The sequence below is a fragment of the Nymphaea colorata genome, chromosome 3, assembly GCF_008831285.2.
Source record: "Nymphaea colorata isolate Beijing-Zhang1983 chromosome 3, ASM883128v2, whole genome shotgun sequence".
Classification (NCBI taxonomy): domain Eukaryota; kingdom Viridiplantae; phylum Streptophyta; class Magnoliopsida; order Nymphaeales; family Nymphaeaceae; genus Nymphaea; species Nymphaea colorata.
In genome coordinates, this window is record NC_045140.1 from 19,859,275 (window position 1) to 19,877,628 (window position 18,354).

At 36.4% G+C, this 18,354-nt stretch overlaps 2 protein-coding genes across 5 annotated transcripts; both read left to right on the forward strand.

Annotated features, from left to right (window-relative positions):
• The first annotated feature begins 586 nt into the window (after nucleotides 1-586).
• Nucleotides 587-6,189, forward strand: LOC116249825 (APO protein 3, mitochondrial-like). Of its 4 annotated transcripts, none has more exons than XM_050076575.1 (3): nucleotides 587-1,473; nucleotides 2,393-2,760; nucleotides 5,400-6,189. In XM_050076575.1, exons 2-3 carry the CDS (start codon nucleotides 2,411-2,413, stop codon nucleotides 6,046-6,048), a joined length of 999 nt encoding a protein of 332 aa, XP_049932532.1. In that variant the 5' UTR covers nucleotides 587-1,473; nucleotides 2,393-2,410; the 3' UTR covers nucleotides 6,049-6,189. The 4 variants fall into 4 exon arrangements, with proteins under 4 accessions (XP_049932532.1, XP_049932531.1, XP_049932529.1 ...); XM_050076574.1 differs by having other exon boundaries at nucleotides 2,399-2,760; XM_050076572.1 differs by lacking the exon at nucleotides 587-1,473 and adding an exon at nucleotides 1,577-1,798.
• Nucleotides 6,190-9,252: 3,063 nt separating this feature from the next.
• LOC116251095 (uncharacterized) lies at nucleotides 9,253-17,060 on the forward strand. Its single transcript, XM_031625169.1, has 7 exons — nucleotides 9,253-9,881; nucleotides 11,483-11,582; nucleotides 13,464-13,532; nucleotides 15,403-15,514; nucleotides 16,109-16,191; nucleotides 16,359-16,420; nucleotides 16,540-17,060. The coding sequence occupies exons 1-7, from the start codon at nucleotides 9,667-9,669 to the stop codon at nucleotides 16,649-16,651; spliced, it is 753 nt and encodes a 250-aa protein (XP_031481029.1). The 5' UTR covers nucleotides 9,253-9,666; the 3' UTR covers nucleotides 16,652-17,060.
• Nucleotides 17,061-18,354: the final 1,294 nt, after the last annotated feature.

Sequence of the window (18,354 nt, forward strand, 5' to 3'; positions counted from 1 at the left end):
CATCTTCCTATTTGTTTTGCCATTTCTGCAGGATCTTTTTCTAATCTCCATCAATTTCTTCCTTTGCTTGACAGATTTTGGTGTTTGTCAAGTCTATCTTATATGCCCTTTGTTCTTATGTCGTTGTTTTCCGACATCATAGCCATGTTCACTTCAGTTCCTCTGAAAATTTTGTGTCATCTGCAGTGGAACGTTGGTAGGCATGCTCGCACGACAATGCCTTTCGTTACCTTGACGAAGAATGGTGAACGATAGTTACGAGTTCTAAAGATTGATGAACGAGAAGGCTTCAGAGTTACTTTCTTCTAGTTGTAGACTGGAGGGAATCAGCCCAGTTCGATTAGATTCGCTAAGTTTACTCAATGCTTGTCAAAGAAAACACAACTGTTCTCAAACTATTTGAAATGATCCATTGTGGTTGATGCACATGGTGGTAAAGTGAAGCACTTTTTCCAGATATATTGAAAATGTTAAGAGATGATAAGTCATAATTTTTTTTAAGATGTTCAAAAGTTAAATAACTGGGGGACTTTAAAATAATGAAATCAGCATGATTGATGACATTGTTTGAGAGGGGACACTCGTGAAAGCCTCTCTCCTTTTCTTCTTCTCTCAGGGTTCAGAATTGTTTCGGAACTTAGATTCCTCCCTTCTTTCAGAGTTCAGGATTGTTTCAGAACTTAGATTTCTCCCTTTCTCTCAGAGTTCATGATTGTTTAGGAACTTAGACGGGGAATGATACACCGTTACTTATCAATGAGAATGTTGTGTATTCATCATTTGTAGTTGAAGGAGCAGGAATTGCTCTACACACTTAATTAGGCGGTCTCTTAATTGCTGAGCATCATAATATAGCATTAGAAAAGCTGCAGACTTATCGTAATTTCTACATCAAACAAATTGAAACACCTACATATACATAATCCAAGCAGTGCCGAGTAACTTTTTCACATGCAGAAAACATCTTTAACATTCCTAGATTGAACACGAACCCAACAATTGAAAGATACAACAAAACCTGAATTTTGTGCTTGTAGAATAGCCCAGTCCTCTAGGAATATAAATGGAAGGCCTGAAGAAAAGACAATTTCATGAACGAAAGTACCAATGCAAGGAAGGTACAAGCAGTTGAAATTTGAGATTAACCACAGAAAATTAAAACTAAACCACCACGCAGGTGGACTCAGAAGCATAGAATCAGAATCTCAAGATACAAAACAGAATTAATTGTAGAAGATCTCCAAAAAAGACAGTTGAACGAGATTGCAGGGGCTAGGAACTGCTGATCACGAAGAGAGAGGGGAACGGGAGACAGTCGACTAAAACCTCGTCTACCTGACTAATCCTTTCCTTTTCATTTCATAGCAGAGACTTGATCATCCATCCGTTGTTTATTCTCCTTCTGCTACATCGGCATCTGCTTCTGTGCTTGTCCATGAGAACCACAAACTTGCGCCTGCACGCTTAAAACCTGTGAGTGTTTCCGCTATTTGTGTAGTAAGTAGTCCAAAGAAGTAAAGCATCAATATATTCTTGTGTTGTGCTGGAGGCCCGTAAGCGCATTCATCGTTTTCTGGAGCCTATGTAGGGTTTAAATACTATTCTGCTGATTTATAGGATTTTAGGTACTGAACGTGATCTAGTTATATGGCAATGAAGGGAACCGCATTTGTACGATTTGAAAAAATATGCAACGTAAGGAGTTCTTGATTGAGTGGCGAATTAGTAACATATAGTTATGCCCATCAAGTGTTTGTCGAAATGCGCAATGAATCTCTGGCTTCAAGGACTAAGTGTGGTAGGCTACTAGCGTAATGCTTATTTTTCGTAACTCTTGTATATGGTTTCCAGAAACTGCTTTCACATAGTATAGCAAAATGCACTGTCGTAAGCTTCGTTGCTGCTCTACTTGTAGTGCACGGCACATGACATGGGAGCGACTTGGGTGATCCCTACAACATGAAATCTGGTTACTATGGCTGATTACTATTTGTGGCCTCCATCGACATATATCGTACTTAAATATTCATGTCAATCTTTCATGAGGATTGTTTTCACATACAGTTTTACATCTAAAAATTTTACGTGTCGCACTCCAAGGACATTCTGTTTCCAGTGTACATGTTATATCATGTTGCAGAGCATAGCGTTCAAAAGAAAGTTTTTATTTGTCGTTCAGCGGTATGTGCTTGCATATTATATTTCTGTGTTTCCTTATGTGATCTTTTGCATTCACGACTTGAATGGAGTCTTAGAATCTATTCTTTTTGTGTTTCTCAGCAATGGCGTTTTCATTTCATTAAATGATAAATGCAATTGAGATGTTTTATCTTCCAGTTTACGCTTTTGAGTTCTAAGAGGAGATCTGATAATAGAAAATTGATTTTGCAAGTCACAGAAGAGATACTATATGTGGTCCTCTCAAAGGATTGCAAGCACGAGAGGGAGGCTTTTGCTGTATTCTCGATCTTTCTTTTCATCAGATGCCCACAAGGATCTGGTCTATGTTGACCTTCCTAGGCCAGCTAGGGACAAATCTGAAAGGAAGCCATATCCAACCCCCATGAAAGTGCTTATACAGAGGGCAAAAATGGAGAAAGAAGCAAGGAAGCTGAACCCTTGTAGGACCCTTGAACCACCTGACAATGGGTTGCTCATCCCAGAATTTGTACCCATTGCTCATCAAGTTTATAAGGCAAGAACCAACCTCCTTGATGGTCTGTCAAAGCTATTGAATGTTGTTGACGTAAAAAGGTGCAGGTAATTTTTTTCTTTTTCGCATTTAAACAATTTGATGAAATTGCTTTCAAATTATTCTCAAATTTTCTTTTTCTTTTTCTGAATTTTATTTGTTAATGAATTATAAAGTGGAACGATTGCTACATTAGGTTGGACCTACTACACAAAGTACATATAGGGCTTCAAATACTTTCTTTGAAGCTTTTAAGTGAAACATGGACTATCTTCAATTATATTATTCTCTTTTCATTCTAATTTTTTAATATTTGTTGTTATTTTTCAAAATGTTGTCAAATCAAGATATTTCAAACAGTTGGTAAGGGAAATATTCTAAAGTTCATAACTTAGTCCTAGCATGTATTGGTTGAATCGGAAGTTAGATACATGATGTAAGATAACATAATAGAAAAAGTTGCCACTTTTTACTACAAAATTTCGTGGAAAATTTAGAAAAGGTTAGGAAATGGTAAAAAAAAATCCCCATGAAAGAAAATGAATTGCATAACCGTCACACAAGAAATGACAATGGCAAACATGGAACACGTTTCAATAGTAATATAGTAATCAAGATGCATCCATTAACTAAACTTGAAATTATAGTCCCTAACACAAAAGTCTGAGAGTAAAACCTGAAGTAACATAATTTCAAAGTTCAAATGCCTAATAACAAGGTCCTTAGACTAGTCAAATTAAGAACATATATCTGTGATAAAGATTTGATATCTTCATTAAGTTCTTTGCTCCATTAGGTTCTCCTCCCCACAAGTTCTCTTAATATAGTGATATAACTTCTGTTGTTGATGCTTCTGCTGTGACAGCCCCATTTTAGAACCAAAGACTATTAGATTTTTAATGTATCTTCTTGATTTTTGGAATTATAATATTTGGCAAAGGTAGCTTTAGATTGACAATTGCAAGCCTTGTCTATGTCTTCATGAACTCCTTTGCAATAGTTCGTAAAGTTTTGGTGTAATATTTTTCATGTAAATGCATGGTGGCACACAGGATGGGCTGCCATCTAGTTGGCCAATCAGATGCAACTTAAATGTATGGACTATGAGAGTTCATACCATAAATACATCGGTAAATTGAATGATGACTCTGGCTTTTAGAGTCACTCAGCCATCTAATATGGGTCATCTAATTCAACATAATGGACAGTTAAGAGAAAAACACGGAGAAAAAGGTGAGGGGCATTTTCATCATCTAATATTAGTTTATACTTTTTTTTCTTTATTTTTCTCTCTACCATCCATATGCTTTAGATGGCGGCATTGGTAAGATGGCTAGGTGACTCTAGATAACCAAAGTCATCGTTCAGTCACTCTATATACATTTATATATGTATGTATATTGCAATTCTTTTGGTCATGCATGTCTAAGAACATTGATGTGCAAGATCATCAGATCTTCCAAAAAGTTCAGCCATTGTTGAGTGTGTCATAATATTGCCAAGAAAATATGTTTGACAGTCAACTGACTAAGATTTTCTAAAACAAAATCTACACTAATAGTTAACAATTTTATACCATTGATGATGAAAATTGTGAAAGACATGCACTTTCAAGTTTCAATATGAAATCAGTCTTCCATACATGAAATTGGCCTCTAATCAATGTTTTTCTCCTCAAACACGCAAGAGCTCCCTCACATGCTACTCTGAAGAGTGTGTTGTAGCCAGTCTTTGGGGCTTTTAAAGCTCAAAATAGAAAAAGGGTGTTTGGAGTCCAGACCCCTTTTTCCACCAAGTCTGTCTCATAAAATATAACCAGTTCATACAGTATGAACATGCATATGATACATCCGTCAAACTAATTTCGAGGACATATCTTTTCAGTTTTGGTCTTAGTAAGGTCATGTATATATGGTGTACAAGTTTCATTCATTGGCTTAAGCATAGACTTGTTCTGATATTATTATAATCTTGTCTTCATTTTGCAAAAGCTTGATCAGAAAGGTTTTTGTGGATTCATGAAACATTTAAGTGGTATCAATTTTATTATGATATAAATGTCATTTTTTGATCATTTGGATTAAATGTCTTTTTTGAATTAATGTCTTCTACTTCTAAGTTCTGCTTAGTTCTTAATTGAGATTTCCTGCTAAAAAACAATGTACATTTCCAATTAACCAGCAAGAAAATCATAAGCAGATTCATGGTGCAGCTACCATTTTCATCAAATTTTCCAGCCCAATATTGGGTCAATTGGATGGCAAGGGCCTTTCTGTTTGACTGTTAAGACGGTAAGATGGGTAAATGGGTTCATCTGCTTCAATTGTGCAGAAAAGAGTTCTGCCATTTTCATTAGTTATATACCTTCAAACTTCAAAGGAAGGATCTGTTGAGTATATGTGGCTGTTCATAGTGTTTATGCATCCTTGCAGGCAATTCATATCTCTGGCTGCCTTAGCTTTACATAAGCTAATGCAAATCTTCTTCTTTTATTGTCTAGTGGCTACGTGGCATCTCAAAAAGGATTTATTCTTAAGTGGACTTTTTATACCCATTAGGAGTGCCTTTCTTTCCCAAGTGTAAACTGGTTTTTGGTGTACAAGAAAATGTATTTAGCGGTGTCTGTTTTTAAGTTGCACAATGGCATAATGTTCACTCTCAGACTAATGCTCTACAGTGTCTTATTCCTGTCATCCTTCATGTTCAGATTCTGCTCAGAAGTTCATGTTGGCCGCGTGGGTCATGAAATAAGAACATGTACAGGCCCAAGAAGTGGTCTAAGAAATGCCATGCATGTCTGGACCAATGGGAAAGTTGATGATGTTGTTGGATTTCCCTTGTTCTTCCATCTAGATGATAGAGCTAAGAAACCAAGAGTTGTACATGATGAGAGATCCACAGTCAAAAGGCTACCTGCCATTGTAGAGCTCTGCATTCAAGCTGGATTAGACCTTCCAAATTATCCAACTATGAGAAGAACCAGGCCTGTCCACTCAATTGAGGGAAGAATTGTTGAATTTGATGATGATTCAGCCTCAAACAATGACATAAGGGATGAGGTCAGCATGGATCTCCCTGGTAGTGAATGTCTTGATTCTGAAGAACTTACAGGTGACAATGCTGAATTGATGTGCATCAAGACTTTAGAGTCTTGGTTCACAATGAAGAATGGAGCAGAGGAACTTATGAAAAAGTTTTCTGTCCAGACTTGCGGGTATTGCCCTGAGGTCCAAGTTGGTCCTAAAGGGCACAAGGTGAGGATGTGTAAAGCTGCTAAACACCAGTTTCGGCAAATTTCACTGAGCTATGTGATTTTATTAAGGTCAAAATTACGAATCACATGCGTTGATGGATAATTGATGAAATGAAGAGCATGATGCAAGTTGGCTAAATATTTCATCAATTACGTGGGTCTGTCGTTTGATGGTTAGACCGGTTTTGCATGTCACGTACTGTAAGTTATGTTACGGAATGTAACCATGAAGACAACAATATGATAGAAGGTTCTGTGTAACTTATGAACGTATCATATGTTATGTTGATTGTAACATAACGTATAATTACACCTTAACATAAAGAAGCATAAGAAAATTGAACCTAAAACTATAAATTTATTAAAGCTGAATGTTGTCTTCATCATGGATAATGTTGACTTCATCATGGAAATATTATTATAAATTTTAATTCAAAAAAAGGTTTAGGCTGATTTCATGCAATAAAGTTGAGAGTTTTCATCCTTTTTTTTTCCCCCTTGAAGAGTTTCTGTCAGTTCTCCAAAATAAAAATTTTCAAGTTTTATGATTTTTCCACCATTGAGTTGCTTGAAGACTCCAAAAGGCGTGTCATTCACAATGAGACCTTGTCCATTCTAATGCTCACTTAAGTATCAAGCAATTTTAAGTGATTAATTTTTTAGGTGTATATGTTGGAACTTGGAAGCAAAATATATATATATATTTTTTTTGTATTTTATGCAACTCATGTTGTCACATTATAAATTTTCTTATTTCCTTTTTTTTAATTATATTTTGTATTCATTTTTATTTTTAAATGTTTTGATATCATTAATATTTAAAAAAAATGAATTCGTAACCTTTTGCCTGTCCAACTTTAAACCAGACAGACACGGTTTCATTATAGTTTTACAAAGTTGGCTTGGACATTAACCTAGATAGAAACTCATGTCCCCATTATGTCTTTTGCAGATTTCTGGCATAAGAGAATTTTGAGAATCTTTTATGGAGACCAGTGAGAGAGAATACATCTAACTAGTAAAGGCCTTCCTAGATTAAGTGAAAAACCTTACTCTATGGAAGTGAAAATATCAATAGAATCAAAAGATGTGGAGATCTTGAATGATGGGTTGGTTCTACCTGAAGAAATAATTTTGATGGTTAAAATGGATGAACCCTTGTAAGATAACAGCTGTTGCTTAATTATTTTATTTCTGTCTGCAATCAGCAGTTACTTCCCAGCAAAAAAAATTTTCAAGATTAATTTTTTATGGACCGCGAATTAGGTATATTGTGAAATTCATTAGTCTTCTGACCGATTTTTTCTTATTTTGTGAAAAAGAATGTGGATAATGGCTCATAGTCTTCAATTGCTGAAAATGACAATCTTATCCTGAGAATGCAACGTTAAGAAATTTTTTACAGCATTTTGAATATGCGACGGAGGATTCAAATTTGCCGGATAATTACTGGACAGTTAGAAATTAAAAATCTGTCACTAAAAGCACCTTAAAACATTGTTAAGAGTACTATGAACCATTATTGCATTACAGCCCATGATTAACATTCTTGTGACGACTGCTCGTAGTCATAGATTTTTAATTTTTAACCATACATATATAAGAAGGCCTCACTTCCTATGGTCAGCCGGAGGATTCTGGCCTCTCACACAGACACCTCAATGTATTTGGTACCGGTATGACTGAAGGGGATTCCCATTATACGTCGCCCCACCTCCTACATATATATATATATATATATATATATATATATATATATATATATATATATATATGAAGATTAAAATCAACCAGTTGTCAAATAGTTAGTTAAATATTTGAATCCGCCACAAAGATGCATCATAAGCCATTATTGGAAACACCATATAATCTATTGCTTATGCTCATTTGAGAGTGTGCTTTTAGTGACAGTTTTTTAATATTATGTCATATGTTGGCATTTGGCAGCTGATTGATTTCAATTCCTATAAAATTGAACTGCATGTGTGAGAGATCCAAATGAACGAATGATCGAGGGATTTCAGCATATACACACACATATATGTATAGTTTCATTTTCATTGTAATATTTGTTGGTCTTTTTTTTCCTATTTTATGTCTTCAGCTTTAGCCATAGTTGGACTTCACATGAAGTGAAATATATTGAATACATTTCATAAGTTTCGTGGTTCTTTTATGCACTAACTGTGAAGAGCCACTCTTGGCTTTGGGAGTTTTTCATCTCGAACCCTTTGCTCGGCTGTTTTAGGCCTCTCTGGTTTTAATCTTCAACGAGTCATACTTTCTCACTCGGTCACATTGATGTTCTCGACTTCATTAATTTTTTGTCATGTTTCACTAATTTTTCACTGAAACTGTTTCAAATTTAAAAAGTAAAATTATTTTATTGACAAAAGGTTTTTTTTTTTTAAGAACACATGCCCCCCTTGCGTCTCACCCAAAAGTGTGTAATTCCAGAGTTGAACACTTTTCATTGTTTTTCTTTTTTGTTTTTTTGTTTTGCTAGAAGAGAGAAATAGACAGCTCAAACTTAAAAAAATTCCTAATGTGGTAGAATGCGGTGTTATATGAATCTGTCTTAAAGTGTTTATGAAACTATCTTAATCTTTAAGTTGTACTCATAAAAAGATGTGTTCGTGTTTAGGGGCAGAGCCAAGCCGGGCTAGTAGGTGCCTTGGCTCCTCCTTGTTTTTTTTTTTTAATTTACATGTAAGTTTGAAAGAATTTCACTTGTCGTATATAAAAATTTTGAAAAATGATATTTGGATTACTTTCAAAATTTTAAAACTATAATTAGAACCTCTCATAAAAAATTTGTGTTTTTATTGCCAAATGCTCTAAGAAGAACCTCTAACTATTCCCTATCAGGCCTCCAAATTAGTGGGTTCGGTCGGGACTCTGCTTACCATTGGAAGATCCAGACCCGGTCCCGACAGCAACGGCAACGGATATGACTCTTCGTAACTCATAACATGTTCACTAAGTTAGGCATTTGAGATTTACAAAGAACATAGTATATAATTAAATAAATCATGTAGTTATAGGTAGGAACTTTCGCCATCAGATGCAATTAAAAATTCGACTTTAGACTTAAACTTTGGTAACTCAGGCAGCCCATCATATGTATTATTTTTCATAAAAACAAATTCAAGCTTTGCTAAATTAACAAAAACACATTTAAATTTCGATTGTTTTATTTAACCAATTGTTTTCTACATAGTTAAACGGTTAAATAAACAACTAAAATTAAATAAATATTTTAATATATATATATATAATACCAGTTTTCATCTCCAAAGTTGGAGGTTGAAGGGAAAAGGGTGACCGCGAAGAAAAAGGGGGGAAGGCAAAAGGGAAGGGAAGGAAAAATAAAGCGAGCTCGTTTTCCGAGGCCGTACAGATCCGGAGCCCCAGAAGAAGTCTTCCACAAATCTCTGCCTCTGACGGACTTTCTCTCTAATTATGGTATGGCCATGCTTCCCGCCGGCAATCGACAACGGCGACGTCGGTGATGCCGAGCCCCAGCGAGCTCCCTTCAGTCTCACTCCCAAAATCCTTCCTCTAATTCCTCCTTCTGCCACTTCAAGGTGAAGGAGCGAGGACTTCCAGGCCAACGCCCGCTCTCTTTGCAAGGTTTTCGGAACTTTCCTTTTCCTCTGGTTTAATTCAGGACCGAGGGAAGGAGGGTTTTCTGTTGCACCCTTTCTCTCTCTGTAGTAAGATGGCTGCGAGCGCCAACCCCTCGCAGGAAGGACAGGGACAGGGTGCTGCCGCTCTCAACGGCCACAACAACCGCAGTGCCGGAGGGCCAGGCCCTGCCGTGGCTTCAACCACGGCCGAGAATTCGGGCCCCGCCCAGGCGCTCAAGCACAACCCAGGAATTTGTTTGGAGTGGACCGCGGATGAGCAATCCATCCTCGAGGACGGCCTTGCCAAGTAAGGGCTTTCCTCCTTTCTTAACTTGTTTTTGACAAATCCATGCATCTAAAGGTGCAGTTCTTCAAGAATTATATCCGGAATTTGATTCCGCTATCCTTTTGTTTTGCGTACTGGGAATTGGTATTCTGGTTCTATTTCCAGTTTCACCTGTTCGTTTGCTGCTGACGGCATAATGATGGTCGTAGGAGGAACAATAATGGTGGTAGTAATAGTACTGGCAGTAGTAGTACTACTATTACTACTACTAAAATAACAATAATAATAAATGTCAGCAGCAGCGTAAGAAGGAACGGTGGCGCTGTATAATGGACCATATGCAGTGTGAGACAAATAACACGTACCTTTCTTTTGCAAATTCAAGTAGTGGGATACCTCAAACAAATCTGTGAAGCAACTACCGGGAAGCAGGTGCCTTCATTCTTATGCAACCCTTTACTCAACTTTCTAGATGGTTGGGGAGAACATCTTTCCTTCTCCTCATTATGGTCATGTAGAAACCACGGTGTAATGTGGAGATGGATGCAAAGGGGGGACCGGTTGAAACACTTATAAGGTTAAAGAAGGTAACACTAAAACACTGAGGATGTCTTATAATATTTAGATCTAACTCAGACCTGATCCATAGAGTACTATGAGGTATCCATGAAAATGTGTACCAAACACAGGTATGTGGCCCATATCTACGTTATCCATGTGATTATGCGATTGAGATGCGACAGGAGATCCTTAAGGATTTTGGTGATAATGACCCCAATCCTTACCATACAAAACAGCCTTGCTTGACCAGCAAACTATTGAGAGAAATGTTGGCTCAACCTAGAAGCTTGACACTTCCCAAAAAGGCAGAATACGTGAAGGCCCATGGTCTCATTAGTAATCAGTGAAAAATGATAAAGGTCACCTGACTCACCTCATCTGCTAGCTTGCTTGCTAACTATGGCACTTGCTCTTGCCTGAGCTCAGTAGTTACAGAATGTAGTGGATTTTACGAATGTGATATGCATGATGTGTTTAGTAGGAAATAAGTTTTGGGTGATGTGATTTAACATGTAAGCATGCTTTTTTAAGTGCTTCAAAAATATCAGCGGTTCATTTGTATGAATACCGGAAGACTCATTATATCATAAGCATTGGAAAGGTAAATATAACCAAGAGTTGGATTCTTTAAATTGATAATATTAAACAAATCTACGTGTGCATATTTGAGTTGATGCCACTTGCACATATTATTTTACCTTCTAGTTTTGAAGCTTTATTAGTACTGAAAGTTCTCTACAGGAGCCTTTTCAAAGCTGCTGAGTTGATAATTATGCCTTTAGAGATAAGAGAGAGAGAGAGAGGTGTCGGTTGAAAAGAATGGGGCCCTTTTTTTTTTTTTTGGCTAGAAAGTGTTGGATCTCTCATTTCTGGCAGATTCCTGGGTTTTTTTCCTGGAATACCATCATAATTTATATATGGATTGGGGAGCCAAATTTATACTTTGATGTATGGTAAGCATAAAATATGTTTGCCAACTTTTGGCATTAATGACAGATTACCCACTTTGTATCTAGCAAGGACAAGTGGATTTCCTGACGATAGTGTTGGTAATGGTGCAGGTACGCATCTGAATCAAATATTGTTCGTTATGCCAAAATTGCTATGCAGTTGAAGGATAAGACGGTCAGAGATGTAGCTTTGCGATGCAAGTGGATGTCGGTGAGTAGTTGCGGCTTCATGTGCTTGGTAATATTTTGTCATTTTGGCTTGGAAAATAAATTCTCATGTTCAAAGCCATCATCTTCTTCTTTATAAATGTTGAAGTTCATGGTTTAGGAAAACCAAAAATATTAGAAGAGAACTCCTGGATGGCAACTGCTGTTCTACTATGACATATCTCGGCAAATTGTTCTGCAGTTCCTTTTCCTTTTTTGGGTGAAGTGAACCAAGTCAATTCTGGACCCCCCTCTTTCTGTTAGGACATGCAAGCAGTTTAACCTTTTGTGGAAACTTACTCCACATATTCTATCATAATCTGAGTTTCCAAACAATTGCTTATGATCCATAAATATAGCAACCAGGACAATCTTATTCTTGTATTTAATATGTAAAAGGTGCTGCTTGTTCTGATGCTAGTATTCATGTGTGAAGGATTGATAATTAGTGTGCTAGGGTCTTGCATTCGTGGATCTAATGTGGCATAGCCTTACTGATGTGACAAGAGTTTGGCCCCAAAATCCACAGCATAACAACCTAACAGTCCGAGGTCAGAACTGAGATCTGCACTTAAGATACATTGTATCCTATTTTATATTGTCAAAAGGTCTGTTCTAAGGTCAAAAGGAGGAATTCTATTTCTCACCATCACAAAAGTTGACGTTGTAAGAATAGAAAGATAAAGGAAACAAAAATGTGAAAAATCACAATATTTTGGAAAAAAAATCAAAATCAAATCTTGTGACTTTTTATGTTATTTTAATCTTTTTGGAGGTTTATTTTAAAATTTTAATTACTTTTTTTTTAATTTTTATCAATGTTTTTTTTGTAAGGAAAATAGTCAAAAACTCAATTTTTTATAATTTATTATTATTATTTTATATTTAAAGATTTTTGAATTCCCGTGAAAGTAAAGTTCGTAAGTAATACCCAAGAAAAACCACACCAACAAAAACCCGAAACAATACTTGTGACAATGCTTGTTCTGTAGATCTTAAGTCTGCAGTTGACAAACTCTACCTTGTCATGTAAATTTGGTCAACATCTCAGGTCCTTATTATTGTTTTCATGCTTTTTCTATTCCAAAGCGAAACAAAAAATTCTTATGATTTTGCATGCAAACGTTTGGTTTTTATAGCTTCTCATGATTATGTTGTGCAACTGAATGGGGAAACGAAAGTCTGAAGAGAGGGTAAGGAATAAGAACCATGTTAACGTTTTAATTTTCCAGCTCTCTAGTTTCAGGCTTTCAACGATGTATAAATTTGTTTTTTTTTTTTTGCTTTTGTTTTTCCTCCCTAACCTAACTTGGCAGTGGTTCCTTTTTGTCTCGTTTTCTCTTTTCCTGTTTCTGTTCTTAGCATGTCTTTAGTTCCTGTGACTTCTGTCATCATATGATATAGTGAAGCCGTTGGCTTAATTAAAAGTGTTTTCCATTTCACTGTTCTTCTCATATTCCTTCCTGTTTTGATTCTTGCGATTCATTGGTCACATGATTTAATAAAGCAAATGGCATAACTACAAGTGTTTTCCATTTCACTATTGCTCATGTATTGTATATTAGTTGCTTTCTGGTTGTCTCCTTTTCTTATTTAAGTCTGTGGAATTTCTCCATTTCACAAATTTTCCTCATCTGAGCTGGTGATCACCCTGAATTACTGTTTCAATTATGTCCAGTTTGGCATTTGATTAGATGCCTAACCAACTGGGTGTATTGCAGTAGAAGGAAAATATCTACACATTTCCAACTTATTAACCTTCATATTTTGAAGACTTGCACTTCAAAGCAGCTAAAAAATGGTTTTGTTCTTTTCCTTTGTTAATTGTGCGGTTCTTTTCCTTTATTAATTGTGCACTAAGGTGGCATCTTATTGTTTTTCTCAGAAAAAGGAAAACAGCAAAAGAAGGAAAACTGAAGATCACAACTTGTCTCGGAAGAGTAAAGATAAGAAGGTAGGTAGTTAGATATGTTCATGGTGATTAGGATATGCTCACAATTTTCTCTTTGTTTTTTGTATCAGGTACCATTATGTCGTTATTGATATTTTTCTTAAAAAGAAATCTTAAAGGAGTTTACCTAATGATGGTTAATAGTGGTCTGCTGCTGTTCGGTTACTATGTTGTGGCTGCTCAGCAGGGAGATTTTCTTAGAAAGTGTAATCTTCAAATTTTCTGTTCGGATGCTAGGCTTGTTCAACATATTTCCATTGGCTTTTTTCTGTAGTTGGCTTGCATCATTAGAGGAGTATGTGAGTTTTGCCTAGGGGCATGCATGGTTGTTTTCATGTGCATGTTTTTGCCTATGCATGGTATTGGGTTGGGGGGATGGGAAGGAGGTCGAGTGGAGCAGGTCTGATGCATCCTCATGTTCATCTGGATAATTCTTAGTACCCTTTGGAATATCAAAGGAATGCGTCCTGTGTCACATTGTTGTTGCAAATACTCTGCTGCACCTGAGTGGATGTGCATTGGGTTGGGATGTAGATGGGTGCTTTTGTATGCGGACTAACAATTGATGGTTGTCATGCTTCATGCTCTAATTCAAATGCATATTGCATACATTTCTTTTATTTCTATAGATAAGCTTGTTTTATCTATATAAGGTGGGAGAGCCACATTAGGGCATTGAGAGGGCCAGGATGCACATGCCACCTCTGCCACAAATATTACCAGTATACATGATTGGGTCACTATGGATAAATTTTCAAATTTGCCTTCCTTTTTGGAAAGATGGTTCATTGTTAGCAAAATTTTCCTTTTATTTTTTCCATGGTCTCCTTCTGCCCCTTTAGTTTGGTTTTTGATTTCAGAAAGAAGCACCTTGTATCTCATGCCTCTCTCTCTCTCTCTTTATCTCCCTCAGAGCTCTTTATCTCCCTCTCTCTCTCTTTCTTAAAACTGTACTTGTTTATGGGGATTGGTGAGGACATGTAGGGGCTCTCTCTTTCTTTGTCTCTCTGTGTTAGTGGTCCCGGTTTAAACTCCTGCCCTTTCTGCACCAGCACCTGTTTCTGCACTCTCCTTCTCACTCAGGTGACATAGGAATGCATGGACAGATGACACATGTATCATGCTCACATTGAGGTGGATGGGCCATACTGCTTGTATGCTAATCCATGTGTCTAAAATGACCATATTCATCTGAAATACTACAGGAAGGAGTTATATGCTAGTTCATCTGATTTTTCTCAAAATCAATTTTCTGACATCCATGAAAATTTATGTCTAGAAGTGTATTATAAAATAGAAAGTATAATTTTGTTTTAACAGTGAATTCTTGTGCTTATTTTTCTTCAGCTTGAAATTCATCTCAATGAAATTCGATTGTCATCTAACACTTTGCATCCAAAATAGAATATATTTATTTCAGCTGGTTGTATATGTAGCTGGCTGTATATGCAGCTGGAAGTGGAGAATTGCTTTATCCATTAGAATATGAAAGGTACCTGCCACAAAAGTTCTCTTGCAAAATCAGTAACCATGAATAACTACAATTTTTGGAGGGTTTGGTGCTTTTCTACTGAGGTAGCCATTTTGGGGGATGTAGTTTGGTTGTTGACTTCAAAAAAGTGTCAAACAACATCTACTGCATGTACTTCTGGAAGATTAATTGTGGAAGTTCCTTAGTTGTTAGCACTTGTAGTTTATATGTGATAGATAACATGCTTCTACTGTGCATTTTTATCCAAAATATATGACTGTCTACTTTCTCCTTTTCCATGCTTATCCTAGAAAGTTCATCCGCACATGCTTTGGTCATCTCTGTGCTTTAATTCTTGAAAATGTAGTAATCCTTGTTATGATAATTTTTTGTTTTCCAAAGGAAAAAAGTACTGACCCTGCAAAGCCGAGTCAGTCAGGAGCAAGGCAGAACGTTCCTTCGTACACCATGCAAATGCTTCCTATGGATAATGATGATGGTATTTCTTACAAAGGTCGGTTGTGTATGTATTTGCATCTTACAGGTTATGCAGTTTATATTTGCTTGTAGTTAGAAATTACAACTTACAATGGTTTTATGGAAAATGGATGAATAGTTTCATCCTCCTATGAATGTGCAAGATTTAAGAAATCATTTTCCTTTTCTTTTTGATGGATAAAAGATTGTGAGCTTGGAAGGAACATCATGCCAATAAGAAAGATCTTCACGCATCTTTGCTCTTGTAATTAGAAATGTTTCTGTCACAATACTGAAAGTTTGACTTGCTAATATGAGGAAGCTAATGATTGGTTCAATACAATTTTGCACAAATGGCCAGTTTCATGTAGTCATCCTGCTTGTTAGATTCTCAAAAAATATTTCACGTTCTAGATAACTTAGGCTTGATGAGAAGGATTAATTACATTATATGCATGTCAATCAGTGTTTTAATGTCTGTAAAAAAGGATTAATGATTAATCACAACTTTCGTGTCCAGGAGTGCTTTAAAGATCCAAAAACATGAGGGTACATAGATATGCACCTAAGATTTTTGAATAATATGCTAGTGCAGTCAATATCTGATGAGTGATCATCAATTCTGTTGCAGCAATTGGTGGGCCGACAGGGCAACTTCTTGAACAAAACGCACAGGTTTTCAACCAGATCACAAGTAATCTTGCATCTTTCAAGGTAAAGCTAGTTTTTACTCTTCTTTTACCTAAAAAGTTGCTTGTCCATTCATACATCATTTCTTCTTTGTAGAAAAATCAGGAGATTTATAATGTGAAATACACACAAATGGTCTCCTTTTCATTCATTGCTTCTTTGTAATACTGACCAAACTTTATTGCTTGCAGATACAAGAGAACATAAGTCTCTTCTGTCAAACTCGAGACAATATACTCACAATCCTAAACGAGTCTCTCTCTCTCTCTCTCTCTTTCTCCTGCTTTTTGCAATATGACACAGACGCACATCTTCAAACATGCTGATCATGATTTGGACACGTATTTGCTCTAACCAGTAACTTTTGTGCAGCTTGAATGACATGCCAGATGTAATGAAGCAGATGCCACCACTTCCAGTGAAGGTGAACGAAGAGCTTGCCAACTCCATCTTGCCTCCTCCTACACTTCCCATGCAACCCTGAACCCTTACATTTACATGCTAAACCAACCTTCTGGTTTGAATCCTTTTCCTAGATAGCTGCACCATGAATGGCCACGAGATGGCAGGCTGGTAGTGCAGTGGCCCTGCAGTTGGCGCCCGCATTTGATCATCAATAGTGTCTGTTCTATTCGCTTCGTTATTCTTTGCTGCTTAGCTATTGCACATATTATATTTCAACCTTGTTCAATCTTAAATTAGTTTGGAAGGAAAAAGGAGGTCAGAAGCTTCTGTTATCTACCATTCTGGGAAGGGGTGTAGCCATTTTTGTAGTCCATTTTGAGGCAGCTGATGAAGGTTCAATGTTGTACGTGCTATTGCAAACAAGCAAACGATTTTGTGTATACAAGCACAAGGATATTAGTTATATGGCAATTCTCTGTTCAGCTCTCTCTCTCTCTCTCTCTCTCTCTCTCTCTCATGTCACTCATATTTAGCAAATTTGATCATGCATGCCACATGATGAAGGGTAAACTATTAACTGTTATTAAGAAAAGTTGATCCATTGCACACAAATGAAATTGAGGAGTTCTTAGTAAAACGGAAAGGTCCCAGGCAACTGGTGCATGGCCCCATTCAATGAGACACGAAAATTCTTTGGAAGAAAAAGCAGGGTCTCGGCACCTGTAGAACAAGAATGACAATTTGATGGTAGGATGGACTGCATAGGCGGACTTGTGAAGCTCAAATGATTTGAAAAGATTTTTTGTGTATATGTTCATCGTGCTGTTCGCATTCTTTCTTTTTCTATTTTGCTTGCTCAAGCTTTCTACTTTACTAGTGTAGCGAGCTTCCAATTGATGGTGCTTATACCAGTTGACCTTGAGGCATTATATAGAGAACGCTGCAGTTATACTTGCTCAGATAAAAAAAGCTGAATATTAAGAATTCATTTATATACGACTTGTTAACATTTGTTAGGTTTTCTACATGATGCATGTAGTGAGTATTGAGTTTGTGGTGCTCATACCAAATAACCTTGTGCAAACCTCTTCATAGACTTCTCAAGTTAAATATGCTGTTTAGTATGCACGAAATCTGATACTTTTTTTTTATACTCGTTTGTGTGAATCCAAACGCTTTGTAAGTGTTTTGAGTCAAAACACTTAAACCAAATAAGCACTACTAAAACAGATAAGTGTATGCTCATTTTTTCACTATTTTTTTGTGCTTTTTCGTGCATAAAGTCCATACTTTTTATGTAATTGTTACTCAAACAATAGTTCATGACATTTTATAAAGATAATCAACCCAATCAAATTTTGCTCAAATGTTTTTCATGTATGAGTCATAAATCCGATTTAGTATATTTTATCCTTCACAACAATCAAACTAATGTCTGAAAATGTAACGTATTTGCATATTCACTTAAATTTGGTGAAGAAAAAGATAGACACGTCTACAAGGTAGAATTGGGCACATAAACAATTAAAAAATTTGAAGGATATAGCCTCATATAGCGCCAGCCTTGTGCATAAGAATGGTCCATCCATTATCTCATATGTCCTGTTGCTATACGCGTGTTAAAGTGCTCAGAAAATGGATTAGCCCATGAATACATGTATACTTGATTTTGTTTCCGTATGAAATGTAAAATACAATCTTAATCATCTTTAACATACACTATGATACAAGATTTATATTCTTCATTCTTGCGGTTTGCCCACCAGCATCATCTGCAGGTAT

Coding starts and splice junctions, on each gene's coding strand:
- LOC116249825 (XM_050076572.1), top strand. CDS start 1,739: ATGCCCATCAAGTGTTTGTCGAAATGCGCAATGAATCTCTGGCTTCAA. Junction 1,799..2,392: donor GGCTTCAAGGACTAAGTGTG/GTAGGCTACTAG, acceptor TGATTTTGCAAG/TCACAGAAGAGATACTATAT. Junction 2,761..5,399: donor GTTGACGTAAAAAGGTGCAG/GTAATTTTTTTC, acceptor CTTCATGTTCAG/ATTCTGCTCAGAAGTTCATG.
- LOC116251095 (XM_031625169.1), top strand. CDS start 9,667: ATGGCTGCGAGCGCCAACCCCTCGCAGGAAGGACAGGGACAGGGTGCT. Junction 9,882..11,482: donor CTCGAGGACGGCCTTGCCAA/GTAAGGGCTTTC, acceptor GTAATGGTGCAG/GTACGCATCTGAATCAAATA. Junction 11,583..13,463: donor TGCGATGCAAGTGGATGTCG/GTGAGTAGTTGC, acceptor TGTTTTTCTCAG/AAAAAGGAAAACAGCAAAAG.